A 14556-nucleotide genomic window follows, 5' to 3' on the forward strand; every position below is an offset into this window, starting at 1 on the left:
AATTATATTTCAAAAATGCAAAAACTATTAAATTAATATAGTTAATACTGAATAACTGATATACTGATATTTGAAATAATGCAGGTAAAATTAAAAAATATTTTTAGGGGTGGTATGGTATGCGAAATGAAGTCAAACTGTCAAACATACATGTTAAAAGTGTTTTTTTTTTAAGTTAGATTGAAAAATACATATACAGTTAATTAAAAAAAATTAAATTTATGATTTAAAATAGATTTGTTTTGAAGAAGTCGTTGATTTATGATTTAAATTCTTCTTTCTTCAAAAAGATTTGTAAAATAGATAATAATTACATGATTCAGTCTCTAAATCAGCAAATTGTTGGCATGAGTATTGAGTAAAATAATTTTTTTTTTGAGTAATATATTTTTTTATTTAAAATAGATAATACTTACATGTATTTATTTTTTAAGGAAAAAGTTAGTTAACAAGTTATAATTACAAATTTCTTAAAATATACTAAAGGCCTAATTTGTTAACTTATTTCTTCTAAAGATCAACTAGATGAAGGTTAGCAAATGCATGTTGGATTAACTTACACTCACTTATTAGGAGTAAGATAGCAAATCATAAAGGCAAATTTCTTAAAATACACCCAATGTTTAACTTGCTACTATAAAAAAAATTGGTATTAAATTAATCAATTTTCATGTTAATTTATTTTTCTCACAATTTTTATAATATTTATGACCTTTTTGGATCGAACTTCAATTAGGAGTTTATAATTTTCATGTACATAAATTTAATGTGACAATTTTGACTCACTTTAAAAATATAAAAGAATAAATTGAAGTTTTAAAAAAATGGAGCAAACTAAATAAATAAAAATAAAGTGTTAACCCTCCAAGTCATGACCTCATTTCATAATGTGAAATCGAATTGATATTGAAATTTGGTCTCAGAATCTAACAACCGTACCCTGAATGTTTTTTAGTTTACAAGAGATTGAAGCTTCGATGTTTCCAGAGTTAATTTAAAATTTTAAGCCTCATTCATTCTATTCTATTTATACGAATACTAAAAAAAAGTACTTGAAAAGAAATTAAGCTTAACAACAAATGAAGATTCTTTATTCAACTCATGGTGATATTTTCATCATTGACTTGAAAGGGTGGGCTTGTACACATAAGTCGAATTGGACACTCATAGGAAATATTGAAGGAGACTTGCATCAAACAAAATCTTAAGAGTGTCACTTAACAAAGAGCTAGCTCACGTATTGCTTCTCAAGAAGGCTTCCGCAGAAAGCCAAATCAAATCTCTCCTCAGGAGGATCACCAATGCAGTCAAAGACTGCATCTGCATTTAAGAAATCTTCATCTGCTGTATAGCTGCATTTGGATGAAAATGTCAGCAGAAAGCTACCTCATGTTCACAATACCAATTTGCATTTAAGAATGTTACTGAGAAAGTAAAGATCATTGCTAGCAAGCTTTAAAGTTTGCACACCTAAAAGGTAAAACAGAAGCCAAAAAAATATTTAAGAAAATATTAAAAACAAATTACACTCATATCCCCTGAGTTTTTCTATAATTTGAAAACACCCTCACGTGTTAATGTAATTTGCTCAAATATTAAAATACACAAACTTTTTCTTTTATCTGATTTTCTTTTTATTTCTCTTTTTTTCCCATCATATATTTGCATCACTTATCACATTTATTACTTTCTCTCTCTTCCTAGTTTTTTCCTATCTCTCTTTTCCTTCCAGCCATACACCTTAAAATTATGGGCTTTAAATATATCCGGGTTCAAAAGTTTATTAGAATTGACATGGTAAGCACCTACGTACTATGGAAAGCAGCCTCACTTGAAAAAGGTGATGCATTATATTATACTGCAGATGTTCAAGCATAGACAAGTTAACCATAAAATTGAAGTAAAGAAACCTGGGGAAGCTCCTATGGTTTGCAGGAAAATTCTACTAAAAATTACCCTAAACCTTATCAGTTAAAAATAAATGTCATCTAGTTATGTTAGGCCCAGATATTAATCATTGTGGAGCAGAAAAGCAAGATGAGACAACCTGTCCCCTGAATCCTGATGCATTTAAACCCAGTCCAAATTCATAGAACTGCCTTGTTGTTAATCTTAATGCTATATTTATCAAAGTATTTAACAATGTTTGTTACATATAGCATCATATACTGTGTCACTGTGTCAATCGGTTGTATTCATTTACTTTGCCAGTATCTGTATCACACTTCAATAATGAAAATTGAGTCCATTTTAAACTTTATGGTGGATAACTACTTCCCAAGAAGGCATATAAGAGCTGTAACATCACATTGCAGCCTTTACATAACAGACAATGATAGTTCCACAAAGATTTTCAGTACAGTCTGGTCAGCTCAGATAATTTTCAAATTATGTGTAGAAGTAATCACCTTGTAAGGTAGGCTAAACATTTTCATGGTATCCCTAAAATAATGTTATTTACTAATGGATAAAAAATGTAAGTATTAGGATTGCTTTTGCCATTATAGCATTTGTCTCATGGAAATTGAATTGTTACTTTGTTAGTATAGACACCATGGATTTGCATTAACTATACAATATGTTATACTAACATTTGATGTTCTGATAATTTATATTAATTTTGCATACCAACAGAATTGTCGTAACATATGATGTTACTATAATGTTACTATAGAGTTTTTGTGTCTACATCATCAATTTAATTTCAATTGGAGAAAGGCTATATCAATGGAGGCTAATCCAAAAATAAGTGTAATCATATTGGCTATTAATTAAGTAGAAATTTATAAAACACAAAGCTGCATAGTAAGTAGAAACATACCCGCTCTTTGTTACTATACACGTCATTCCAGCTGCTTTAGCAGCTGCTAGGCCTATGGCACTGTCCTCCACCACAACACATCTGTAGAAAACAAATAATGACATTTCACATTCAAATGTGACATGTCAATGAATAAAAAGTGAATGTAAAAGCACTTGAGCTAAGCCAAAATACACCTACTGTGTCAAACCTAACCAGCAACTGTAGAATTGTATGACATCTTATTTGAATAATAATTTTAGCACAAGTTATTATCACTTAGGCACTACTATAGTGAGATACCTTGAAGGTTCAACACCCAGAGTGCTGGCTGCTAATAGGTAGATAGCCTGTCAGGAAGAGCAAAATCAATTAGCTGCTTAGATCATGCCATGTTGTGAATTCAATCATTTAGAAAGAAATACCACATAATTCAATTTGATCATAGTATCAAGTAGCTATACCACAGCAAAAGTTTGTAAAGTTAGAGTCACTGGAGATTCCAGGACACTAAAACGGATATACTTGACTTCATACTCGGGCATAAAAGAACTTCTAATCATTGAGTTTCATTTTCAAATTGATTTTTATTGAACGGAATGTTAATATGCAGGGCCGTAAAATAGGACTAACAAATATTTTGATTGTGTGCTGGAAAACTACCAAATTAACATTAGAAGGATGAAATTCTTACTGGATCAGGCTTTTTACGGGGAACCACGTCTCCGGCAAATATCTTGATTTTTTCTGCTCTCTCAGGTCCCAGCAAGAATGATACTATTGCAGAGACCTAAAATGAACTCATAACTTAGGTCTGAATGAAATAACAAATAAATGTTGATCAAATCACCAGTGCAATATGATTCATTAAGTGATAATTAATCTAATAAGTAATAACGATTTGAAGTTTGATCCATTAACAACTCAAATTGCCCAGATTGTATTCATGAAAAATCATACTGCAATGTCAATACATAACTATGAGACTATAACTATTAGGAATTGAAACTCTAAACTATCATGAAACAAGGATCAGTGAGCCAATTTTCCCTTAAGTCAGAAAAGATTCATTTAAGGAATTGGATAGCTGATTATGCATACCGCCTTCTCATTGGAAGTGCTGCAAACTGCAACTTGGACTCCTTGAGCAAAAGCCTGGTCGATAATCCTATATGTTTGATAAAAACGAAACATGCAATAAGATAAAGGCACAGAATTTATCTTTCTTGATAATAAACCATACAGTTTTTAATCTTGAAACACATAACATGAAAACTATGAAAGTTAGATCAAAATTGAAGAGGATGGCATGAACAAAATTAGGTTAAAGTTTAAGGAAGAAACAAGATCATGAATTCCTGATATAGGATGTTTAACATGTTCTAAATAAACTGTTTCACAGGTAATTAACTTCTCAAGTTTCAAGTTTGAACAAAGTTGTGGAGAACTAACTACCCCAATTCCCAAGTTATTCTATACTTAATTCAACGATGAAGAATGGAAACTGAAAAGGTGGAACTCCAGCCAAATCACTTGGTCAACAAGTTTCAATATCAAGTCAAGAAACAAACCAATCCAACGCACAAGCCATCATTAGGTGGAGGCTAAGGAATGTTTTATTCATATGATATGGAGCAAAGCTGAAGGATCCACGTGTCCTGCAGTGAAGGACACGTGTCTTTGAAGGAGCCTTGGATTAGTTAGTTAGTTAGTACCGTTTTCTGTTGAGAAAAAGCTGTTAGGATTGGTTGTTAGTAACAGCTTTGTATAGCCCATTTGTTTTCCATTCATTCCATTACTTGTAAAATATTCTTCCCTGTATCTTTGATCTATTCAATAAAACTTCTCGAAACCTTTTCTCTTTCAAGGTTTCCTGTTCCTCTTAGTTCTTTGGTTAATCTTCTTCCCCTAGAACTATTTTTTCTCTTATCATCATCATACGCCTAACAAAAACCATTATAGATAAACAAATTGGATAAAAGATAAAGAACAGATAGTAACCAACTTTGCAACACCTGGACGAAGAGGCAACAGTTTTTTCTCAATAAGGGCCATAAATAGTTCTGTCTTTTGTTTGTGGAGTGAAGCTATGAATTCTTTTCTTTCTTGTTCATCTGTTGGGGCATTCGCAGGCCAACCGACCTTGTTAAAGTACGCTGTCATCCTAGTCATAAAAAAAAGGTACATCAAGTGTAACTTCAAAGTCATTCAAATGATGAATTCAACAATAGCATTAGCACCAAGGTATGTTCAGAAGAGAGTAATCCAAGTCCATTTTCTTTTTTCTTTTTAGGATAAGTTTTTAATATGGCTTTAAATTACAGTCATGATTTAAATTGCAGCCATGATTGCAATTGTCATTTTTTCACAATCCTTGATATTGCAACAAACTATGTTATGAGGCTGATGCAGACACAATTGCGGCTGTCACGAGACTCAAAAACCTTGATGTTGTCATTGCAACTGTTGTCATGGACTGTTCATTAATACTTTGGTTTTGGAAGGAGAGAAAAAAGTGGCAAACCTTTCTTTTCCGCCTCCAATTTTGAGCAATTCCCCGTACAAGTCCACATCCCATGTAACGCCTAGTTCTCTCTGCATGGTAAAAACCAAGACAAAGCAACAACACAATCGTTAAAGTCAAACGTGAACCAAAAAGAAAGGCTTAAGAACTAGTTCAGCATCTCCAAATGAGAGTTGTTTATAGGATTCTTAAGCTTAAGAACCAGTTCTTAAGTAGTTCTATTATTAAGAGTAATTGACGTGACAGTTCTTAAGAATAGTTTAAGGTTTTAAATATCAGTCGTGATCGCGTTTGTTGATATCGCGGACAAATGCAACAGATGTCATCCCAATTGCGGTCATGGACAATTAAAAAATCTTGATGTTGTGGCCCAAATCAAATCACAGTTGCGGACCATTTTTTAAAGCCTTTACTTAAATTTATAAGTATTGTAAAACCCATATTAAGTTCTTAAGTTCCATATAGCATTGTAATTTGTAAAGTCTACAAAATGAGTTAAGAAACTTCAACAAGGTTATGAGTGTAGGTAGGTACATATTTACCTCTTGGAAGGTTTGGTTGAAAGATATGCGGTGACCATCTTTCTCAGTATCCACAAGGACTCCATCACAGTCAAATAGAAGAGCTGAGGGAAGAGTGGAAGAGGAAGAAGATGACGATGCTGAACAACTAAACCTACGAGGAGGAACATTATTAACCCTGGTGGTTGTTGTGGTGATTCCAAACGTTGTTGTTGTTGGTCTTGATATCTTGAGAGCAGCGTGTGTTGTGAAGTATGATGATGATGATGATGGAACATGAACATGATCATGGTCCTTGTAATTGTGTTTGAGGAGGCATTGGGTTGTTGTTGGAGTAAAGAGTGAAGCAGAGGAGATGGAGATGATGCTACTTGCAGCTGCCATTAATTACAACACTTCTCCTTTCTTTCTTTCTTTCTTCTTCTTCAACTTATATATTATCTGCTTCTGTGGGACCGTTGAGTCCAATGGTGTGTGGTTCCAACTTCCAACGTCCTACACAGGTTTCGATTAGGCTCAGCCTTCTCTACACTCTCCACGTGGAAAAGTGATCTTTCTATTTTTATTTTAGTTTTTTTACTAAAGAAAGAATTTAACATGCAAAATAATTTTAGGCCCTATCAATGAATTATTATAAAGTGAATATACTTATCATATATATAAATTATTACTAAATAATAATATAAAATTATTTTACATTGTGTATAATTTATTTTTTTCTAATAAATAACATACTATTTTTTTTGTCCATAGAAAAAAGTGACTCTTCAAACATTAATTTTTTTTTCCTTTTCATAAATTTGTGTACCTCAAAATTAAAACAACAATAATCGAGGCTGTAGATTGAATTGCACTTGCACCCCAGCCAGAACCTAATCTCTGGTTGAGAGAGCTCGTAAGATATGAGTTTCGTGAGCATTGTTTGATCTTAAAAGTCTCACAACCCCTGCTTCTGCTGCATTCAAAATTTTGGACTATTCATTACATTCTCACTCTTCCTACTATACACTAATCAATCAATAGGTTGAGGTTTCGCTGCATACACTGTGAAGAAGAAAAAATAACTCTTATGAGGTAAAATTAAAAGAGAAATAATTACAAAATGTTCTCAATAGTTATTTGTATGATATGTGATACTCATATCCATCGAATATATCATTCTCTTATCACATCACATTTCACATTATTTATCATATTTATATATTTTTTTTCTCTAGATATCAATTAATTTTTAAGTGACCATAGATTATTATTCTATTTTTCTAATGCCATGTCACTGTCGTAGATAACTTTACATTTGTACAGGTGAGTCAGGTGACATGACAGGTGTGGTAGTTTTACATTTGCACAAACTCAAAAATTGTCCACTGGTATCGGTATTATTAAAACAGGATTGATCAAGTATTCGATTCAAAATACTAGATCAATATGTCATTGATTTTGGTTGAACAACTAAGTCATTTATTAATTGCATAAACTGATATATTAAATTTATGATTTTTTTGTCTTAAAGATATACATATATAATATATTATGTACATATATACTATAGAAATGTTCGTTTAGTGAGACATTCTCTTGAAAAAGTTTTGGAACTTGGGTTCTAGTCTTGCAAACTATGTAAATAGAAGAGCTTTGAAGTTAACTACTAAGTTGAACAACCAAGTCAACATGAGGTCTTACCAGTTCAAAACCAAGTTCATCAATTCTTTCTTGGTAAACTAAAAAGTAATCCAAATGTTTAACAAGACTATGACTCTGGCTTTTTATCGAATTAGTTGACTCAATCCGATTAAGATAACACTAATCATGCTACGATAAGTTAATGTATTTATTTAGTAGATTTACATAATTACATTATTCTTAGTGGCAGTAGTAGACCCATGTAGAGTTGAGAGGGTGCAGATGCACCCCCTCCTCAATTTTATCATATGGAATTAAGGAGGACCCATGTATAATTGTCATCTTTTTACCCTCCTACATTCATAATTTGAACCCTCTATTTTTCACCCGTTGTCCCCACTAATTCAAGGTCCTGGATACGCCAGCCTAATGTACCATATAATCATATATAGCTTGAAGAAAATGAACTTGAAATGAAAAAGAAAAATCTATATACTCAATTGCTCATTTTGAAAGCACGTAATGATACAAGTACATTCCTCTTTTATCCATTTTTATAAATGAAATTGGATGTACAACAAAAGATAAAGGTAAAAGAAAAATAAAAAAACTACCTATCCTTGACGAACTCCGATATCATTCTTTAAGACCGCATGAGGAGAGGCCTTTGCATAACTTAGACATGGCAACAACCTTAATCAAATTAGACTTAGCTGCATCCAACAATGGATCTGATTGGAGGGCTTTGTCAAAACAATACTTGGCCTCCTCCAAAAGACCCTCAGCAACAAACACAAGACCCAGATTGTTGAATGCTGGAGCATACCCAGGCTGTAGTTCAAGTGACTTTGTAAACATAGCCTTCGCACGTTGATATTGTTTCTGATGCCGATAGAGAATTCCCAAGTTGGATAATATAACATGCGCTTGTTTAGTTGTTGCCAACGACAATGCTTGCTTGTATACTTCTTCAGCTTGTGATGGTTCTTCTGATAGTTGAAGTGAGACACCTATACATGCATTATCAACCCATATGAACATCTATATTATCAAAAAATCCTTCTATGGGAAAGGGATCGACTGAGGGAGCTAAAGTGCCAGACCACAGTATGCAATACCAAAGGCAATATTGAATTTGAAGATGATAACATGCACATTCCTATTACAGTCGAGGGAGAGAGAGAGCATACCAAGGGTAGCCCATGCATAGCTGCAATCCTTGTCACAGGCAACAGCAGCTTTAAGGTACTTTTGTGATGTTTTGAATTGCCGAGCACAGAGACTATGAATACCGAGTTGGTGCCACTGCACAGCATCATTTGGATCTTCTGCTATAGCCTAGTAGAAAAAGAATGACATGCCAAACATGTCACAAACTATATCCATTGTAGAAACACCAAAAGACATTTTGAGTTGTGACATTTAAGCTGAAATAATTAAGCAGATAAAGACCTAACCAGCATAAACAACACAATCTGCAAGATATAACCTAATTTAGCAAGTGGATAATTAAGATAAAGCTAGGTCATCCTAGGATGATAACTAAAAGAAAGCAATAAATTACCTGCTTTAAACTGCAAACAGCACGCTCTTCAACTTCTCTTAGCCCATTCTGTTCACTTTCATATGCTGCCGCTATCTCATGCTGAGCCTTATGAACCATGGCAAGCCCAGACCAAGCTATTGGAATCTCAACCAGGGATGAATCACCGTCTCTTATTATAGAAGCCATCTCATTTCCAGCACACGAAAGCAGTTCACTAGGATCTTGAGATCTTTCTGCCTCCTTTATTCGATGGAAAGCAACAGCATATCGAGTAGACATGCAATTGGGTTCCAGTTTGGCTGCCTACAAAGAAATGGCAACAGAAGGGAAAATTTAGCAAATGTCAATGCAGAGCACAGAATTTCCACATGCTGATTTTCATTTGGTGGGGTGGAAACTTTAAAAGTGCCACTATCAATATGCAATACATACACGCATTATTGATGAGAGTAATTCCTGCCATTTTAATTATGAAAAAAAATACATGTAAAAGGATCCACACAAATATTTCCACCAATAACAAGAACCAGGAAACCAATGAACAACCTCAATAAATACGCTATAAATGACTGTAGCAAGGAGCCATGAGCACCTTCTCCAAGCACTTGCTGGAACTTCGATGATCACCACTAATAGAAAATGCACAGGCAAGATTTGCCCAGACATGGGCTGATTTGCTATCTGCTTTAACTGCAGCCAGCAAACATTCCTTAGCAACATTAGCAGACATGATCTGATCAGTCATGGCACCTTCAGCAGCACTTGCACCAGGACCTGGAATTAATGAAGAATCATACAATAAAGAGTAAGAACCATACTACCAAAAATTCTTCATCCATTTAAGCATAAACGACAAATAAAGGTAATATCCCACAAAAATAGAGTGCAGAGTCAAAGAGCAATAAAGTACCTGCTACAACCGAAGCATATTTACACAAAAGAAGAGCAGCATAATTGACCAAGGCTGCAGGATGGTTTTGATCTTTTAAAATCAATTCTTGAAAACACTTTGCAGATAATTCCAAATTCCCACTGCAAGGCAAGATAGTAACAATATTGAGTATTGACCATTGAGGAAAACTATGAATGGAATAAAAATTCATTCCCTTTCCTTTTAAATTAAAGCCACAAAAGTATTAGTATTTCCCAAATAATTCAATGTAATATTCCATACAGAAGTTAGAGTACAATCCGAAAAAGGATAGCAGCAGTTTTATGTTCTAATAGCAACAGCCACTATTGCATCGACGAGCAAGCTAAAAAGCAGACACTTCTAAATAGTGGTTGTCATGTCATAACCGTGACAAATATGTATCCATGATGGATACTGCAGGGACACTTCAAATACTTTTAATAGCATTTTTATATAGTTTTCAAAAAACTTTTATACTAATACAGATTAGAATACAACAATAATTAGATAATCTAGCATTTGTTAAAAGGCACTACTTCATATAGAAAAATAAAAAATAACACCCCAAACTATAAAGAGACAATTACCATTCATACTTACATTTTAAGATAAGCTATCCCAAGATTTCCTAGGCAATCATAGTTCTCTGGAGCAATGGACAACAATGATGACAAAACTGAGACAGCACTCTACACCAGCATTGGAAGTCACATTGGTTCAAGCAAAGGGAAAAAGGTAGTCACATCAAATACTGACGCTGAAGCATATGCCTTAAGAACATTAAAGCATAAGAAAAAGAGCAAACAAGATAATTGTACCTTCACACGACCAGTTTTAAGAAGGATAAAACCCAGTGTGTTCCATACAGCTGTCTGTCTGATATCTGACTTCACTGACTCTTTCAGCTTAGAAAGAATCTCTTCAAGTTCATCAGGTTCAAGTTCTTTATCTGAACTATTTTCAGATGAACTTTCTAGTATCAGGCACTAAAAGGATTATAAAATATGTTAATGAACCGAGAGATTAGAATCATTAATCTATCAAATTAAGATCATCGCACCTGTGCATGGTGAATCTGAACTAAAGAAAGCAATTCAGGCCTGTCAATCTCAGCCTCAGGCCTCAGCAAGATCTCTTCTGCCTTCTCATATGCTAACACAGCCTGAAAATATTTCAATGAACAATGAGCAGACTATATGTATCAAACATAACAGGTAAATTTAAAAGCAGTGATTATTAATAGTACCTTTTGAGGTTGGCTTAATCTTTGGTACATCAAGCCGAGTATAAAATGAGCGTGAGCATTTTTGGGCATCTTCCTTGCAACATGAACCAAGCCCTATAACATATTAGCATGGACTTATTTTGTTGGTAATACCAATAAAGCCAATAATAGTAACAGTAACACCAACAATGACCATGACCATAACAAATTACTACAGTGTCAACATTACAGTTTTGGCTTTTCAATGTTCCACTTTGCTATAAAAACAAGTGAGGATGGAAAGACAGTAATCAGAAGAAAGCAATCTAAAATCAATCATGGTAAGTTAACTGATGAGTGAACAGCTTGCATTAAACATGATTCACGGTAAAAAGTCCATATAAAATAAACCCCATTATAAGCTACAAATAAGCAAAACAAAAAACAACCAATTAAGAGACATTAGTTAATCATAAATCATCTGAATTGAGGAGATATTTAAATCATGTGGCTATTCTGCAAATAGAAAGGAAGGACGGGAAAATAATGTTAGAATACTGGTGTATCACCAGGTCACCTTGTCCCAAGAAATACAGCATGTTAAACTCAGTACAATTCATAACAGCTACAGCATTTTCACAACTTGAAAGAAACATATTGAGAATTTTTTTCCTCCGTGATAACATAGGAACAAGAAAAATGTCTCCATCTTCAACAAGTATCCCGTATCTATCACAATCTCAAATTGGATGGCCAGAAATATTTCAATGAATCAAGAAAAAAAATGAGATTAAAAAAATCTCCATCTGCATGCCTAGACATGGGATGATTTGAATAAAATAAAAAAATGTTTAATGACTTTAAAGTAAACTCACAGTCTTCACACTGCTAACTTTTTCCTCCCGAGATGAAGGAGGCCCTTGAACATGTTGATCACCATCCACATCAGCTACAAAATCAAGAGAAGAATCTGTCTTTCTTGAGCGGGATTTGCTCAGTTTGTTCAACTTTTTACTTTCAGCTTCAATGCTATCAGTGTCTTTGGACAACGAACTTTTATCTTGACTGTTTTCGTCATTTGCCAAACTATACATTAATTAAAAAATAAATAAATTAAATGACAAGAAGAAAAAAAATGATAATAAGTAATACTCTAAAATATTCATTTTGTAGTTATAGGTCCCACCATCAAATCAATTCTTTTAGAAAATATCAGTCACAATTGAATGAATAATAATCAAGAAAACAGATTTTCTTCTATAAAACAAAATAGAAAACTGCTGATAAAACCTCTTCAGACTACAATCCTGCATAATTTTTTTCAAATTGAATAAAATGTCATATTATAACACATTTGCAAAGAAGCAATTCAGCTTTTTATACTTTTTTTTGAGTAAATGCCGAACCTGAAGTTTGTTCTCAAAAGTTACACATTTCACTACATTAATCCTCCAAAACTTTTGGTAATTAAACTAATCCCTCAAAGACATAAAACGCCACCATATTTTAGCCCTCCAAAGAACCTGTCACCAAATTAGCCTCTCAAAAATCTAAATTATCACCATATATATAGTTTTCCCAGCAATTATACAATATCTCTTGGCTGTTATGAAAGCCATTAGCTTCAATAAAATTACAATTTACAAATCAAAGGCCCTTTCTTCATCCTCCTAGACTTTCTAGATACACACACATCCTAACCACAAACAAAAAGGCATTGTGACAGTCTCAAAACACACTTGAATTATACAGCCAAAAACCAGATAACTGTTTGAGTAAACCATAAATTTAGTTCCTCAAGTATTACCCTCTCTCCTAAACAGCCTTTAAAGTAATGAAATTATACAAGCAGCCTTACAGTAATAAATTTAATCCCTCGGTTTATATATTTTACTAATTTGAAGGATTTTTCAATACTCGGGGGACTATTCAGTATGATTTCTAATACTTAAGTTAACGAAACCTCAAACATAGGGTTCAGTAAGTTCGAGATTTCAATTGGTTCTCTAATAGTGAAGAATTAGAAACGAAAAAGGAAAATTGAAGTGAATGTGAGAAAGTGGAAGAAAGTCTCACATGGTAATTAGTGGAGGAGGGACGAGAGAAGAATCGTCTTCTTCGGCTTCGGCTTCGGCTTCGACGTTAAGGTCTGCCAAAACGACAAGCTTCGTCGTCGTATGGTGAAAAGCCATCGGATTAGAGCTCTCTTCTGCTGCTCCCGACTTCTCCGCCATTTCTTCTGTTTTAGTTAGGTTTCGCACTCCGCATTTTGCTCTACGTAGTTTTTGGTCAAGGTTTAGGGTTTTCTTTTTCTTTCTTTGGATTTTTTAGATTAGGATTTCATTTTGATTAGATATAATATTTTTTTCTTTAAAATAAAATACTATTACTCTTGGCGAATTCTAGAGTGGACTTGCAAATAAGTGGTTCACAGGAGAACCAATTATCTTTGTTTTTTATTGTCAAAAGTCAGTTTTACCCTCATCCTTAAAGCAAGACATTAACGAGATTCGTAATCACCACCTCGTTTCTCGTGCCCGCTGTGTCCTTGAAGAATCGAAACCAAAATCCAACAATTACGCCAATAAAAGTAATTTAATAATAAATCCAAGAGCTAATAAAAATGCTCTGCCCATGTGTACCATTTGTTGTACTTTTTCACCTTAGAATTTGCCTATTACTTAAAGTAGGGGAAGTTTTTATAAATTTCATTCAAAAGTTGTACAACTTGCAAAAATATTAAAAAAAAATGAAGTTAAAAGTATTTTGACATGAAGTGTGATGAAATTATATTTAAAATTATTTAACTTCTTAAAAAGTTATAATTATTAATATTTTTTTTCTGAAAACATGGTATTCTTATAATTAAAAGTCATGTAACTAATCTTTCAAGGTATAAAAATTACTAAAGTGGATTTTTATCTTTCATAACAAAATTCTCTACGTATGCACAATTAGATAATTGATTAATTGTGTTACATTTTATTGGTTTTTAGTTTCAGGTTATTGACATTTATATGTTTTTATTTAGACCACAAGTATCCTCCTCCACAATAGAAAAACTTGTTTGAGGCTTTCATGGTATATTGGATTTTCAATCCTCTTATGAAAAAGTTTTAGTGAAAACAAATTTTTTAATGTCAACACATTCCTGAAAACTCAACACTTGAGATTTTTAAATAAATTAGAACAATCTCATACCAACTTTTTTAAGGTTCAATCTCATCCTAATAACTATTTTTATGTTTGTATAATAATTGCACTGAAATTCAAACCTATAATCTTATGTATATTACAACAATCCTCTCATCACCCGGACTTGTAGGCCAACCCTAACTAATTTATACACTCATTAGTATTGTTGCATTGAATAAACAAGTGTTTTATAATTCAATTAAATTTTATCCATGAAATAATTGTTTCCC

General features: G+C 33.1%; 2 protein-coding genes across 3 annotated transcripts; both read right to left on the reverse strand.

Annotated features, from left to right (window-relative positions):
- Nucleotides 1–1069: 1069 nt before the first annotated feature.
- LOC100786021 (CBBY-like protein) lies at nucleotides 1070–6322 on the reverse strand. Its single transcript, XM_003526931.5, has 8 exons — nucleotides 5867–6322; nucleotides 5325–5395; nucleotides 4806–4964; nucleotides 3902–3968; nucleotides 3495–3590; nucleotides 3104–3150; nucleotides 2822–2902; nucleotides 1070–1352 (listed from the first exon to the last, which is right to left on the reverse strand). The coding sequence occupies exons 1-8, from the start codon at nucleotides 6227–6229 to the stop codon at nucleotides 1229–1231; spliced, it is 1008 nt and encodes a 335-aa protein (XP_003526979.1). The 5' UTR covers nucleotides 6230–6322; the 3' UTR covers nucleotides 1070–1228.
- A 1669-nt stretch (nucleotides 6323–7991) lies between these two features.
- LOC100786537 (probable UDP-N-acetylglucosamine--peptide N-acetylglucosaminyltransferase SPINDLY) lies at nucleotides 7992–13471 on the reverse strand. Of its 2 annotated transcripts, none has more exons than XM_003526932.5 (11): nucleotides 13208–13471; nucleotides 12007–12217; nucleotides 11174–11266; nucleotides 10988–11089; nucleotides 10746–10913; nucleotides 10528–10616; nucleotides 9925–10046; nucleotides 9607–9788; nucleotides 9033–9317; nucleotides 8659–8806; nucleotides 7992–8478 (listed from the first exon to the last, which is right to left on the reverse strand). In XM_003526932.5, exons 1-11 carry the CDS (start codon nucleotides 13363–13365, stop codon nucleotides 8105–8107), a joined length of 1932 nt encoding a protein of 643 aa, XP_003526980.2. In that variant the 5' UTR covers nucleotides 13366–13471; the 3' UTR covers nucleotides 7992–8104. The 2 variants fall into 2 exon arrangements, with proteins under 2 accessions (XP_003526980.2, XP_006581892.1); XM_006581829.4 differs by having other exon boundaries at nucleotides 12007–12196; nucleotides 13208–13467.
- Nucleotides 13472–14556: the final 1085 nt, after the last annotated feature.

This window comes from Glycine max, chromosome 6 (genome assembly GCF_000004515.6).
Source record: "Glycine max cultivar Williams 82 chromosome 6, Glycine_max_v4.0, whole genome shotgun sequence".
Classification (NCBI taxonomy): Eukaryota; Viridiplantae; Streptophyta; class Magnoliopsida; order Fabales; family Fabaceae; genus Glycine; species Glycine max.

Excerpts from the sequence above, each read along its gene's own strand:
- LOC100786537 (XM_003526932.5), bottom strand. The coding sequence starts at position 13,365 with ATGGCGGAGAAGTCGGGAGCAGCAGAAGAGAGCTCTAATCCGATGGCT. Across the intron at positions 10,914-10,987 it reads TTCAGATTCACCATGCACAG|TGCCTGATACTAGAAAGTTC; the intron begins GTGCGATGATCT and ends TAATCCTTTTAG. Across the intron at positions 8,479-8,658 it reads CTATGCATGGGCTACCCTTG|GTGTCTCACTTCAACTATCA; the intron begins GTATGCTCTCTC and ends ATGCATGTATAG.
- LOC100786021 (XM_003526931.5), bottom strand. The coding sequence starts at position 6,229 with ATGGCAGCTGCAAGTAGCATCATCTCCATCTCCTCTGCTTCACTCTTT. Across the intron at positions 3,969-4,805 it reads CTTCGTCCAGGTGTTGCAAA|GATTATCGACCAGGCTTTTG; the intron begins GTTGGTTACTAT and ends TCAAACATATAG. Across the intron at positions 3,151-3,494 it reads CCCGTAAAAAGCCTGATCCA|GCTATCTACCTATTAGCAGC; the intron begins GTAAGAATTTCA and ends TCTTCCTGACAG.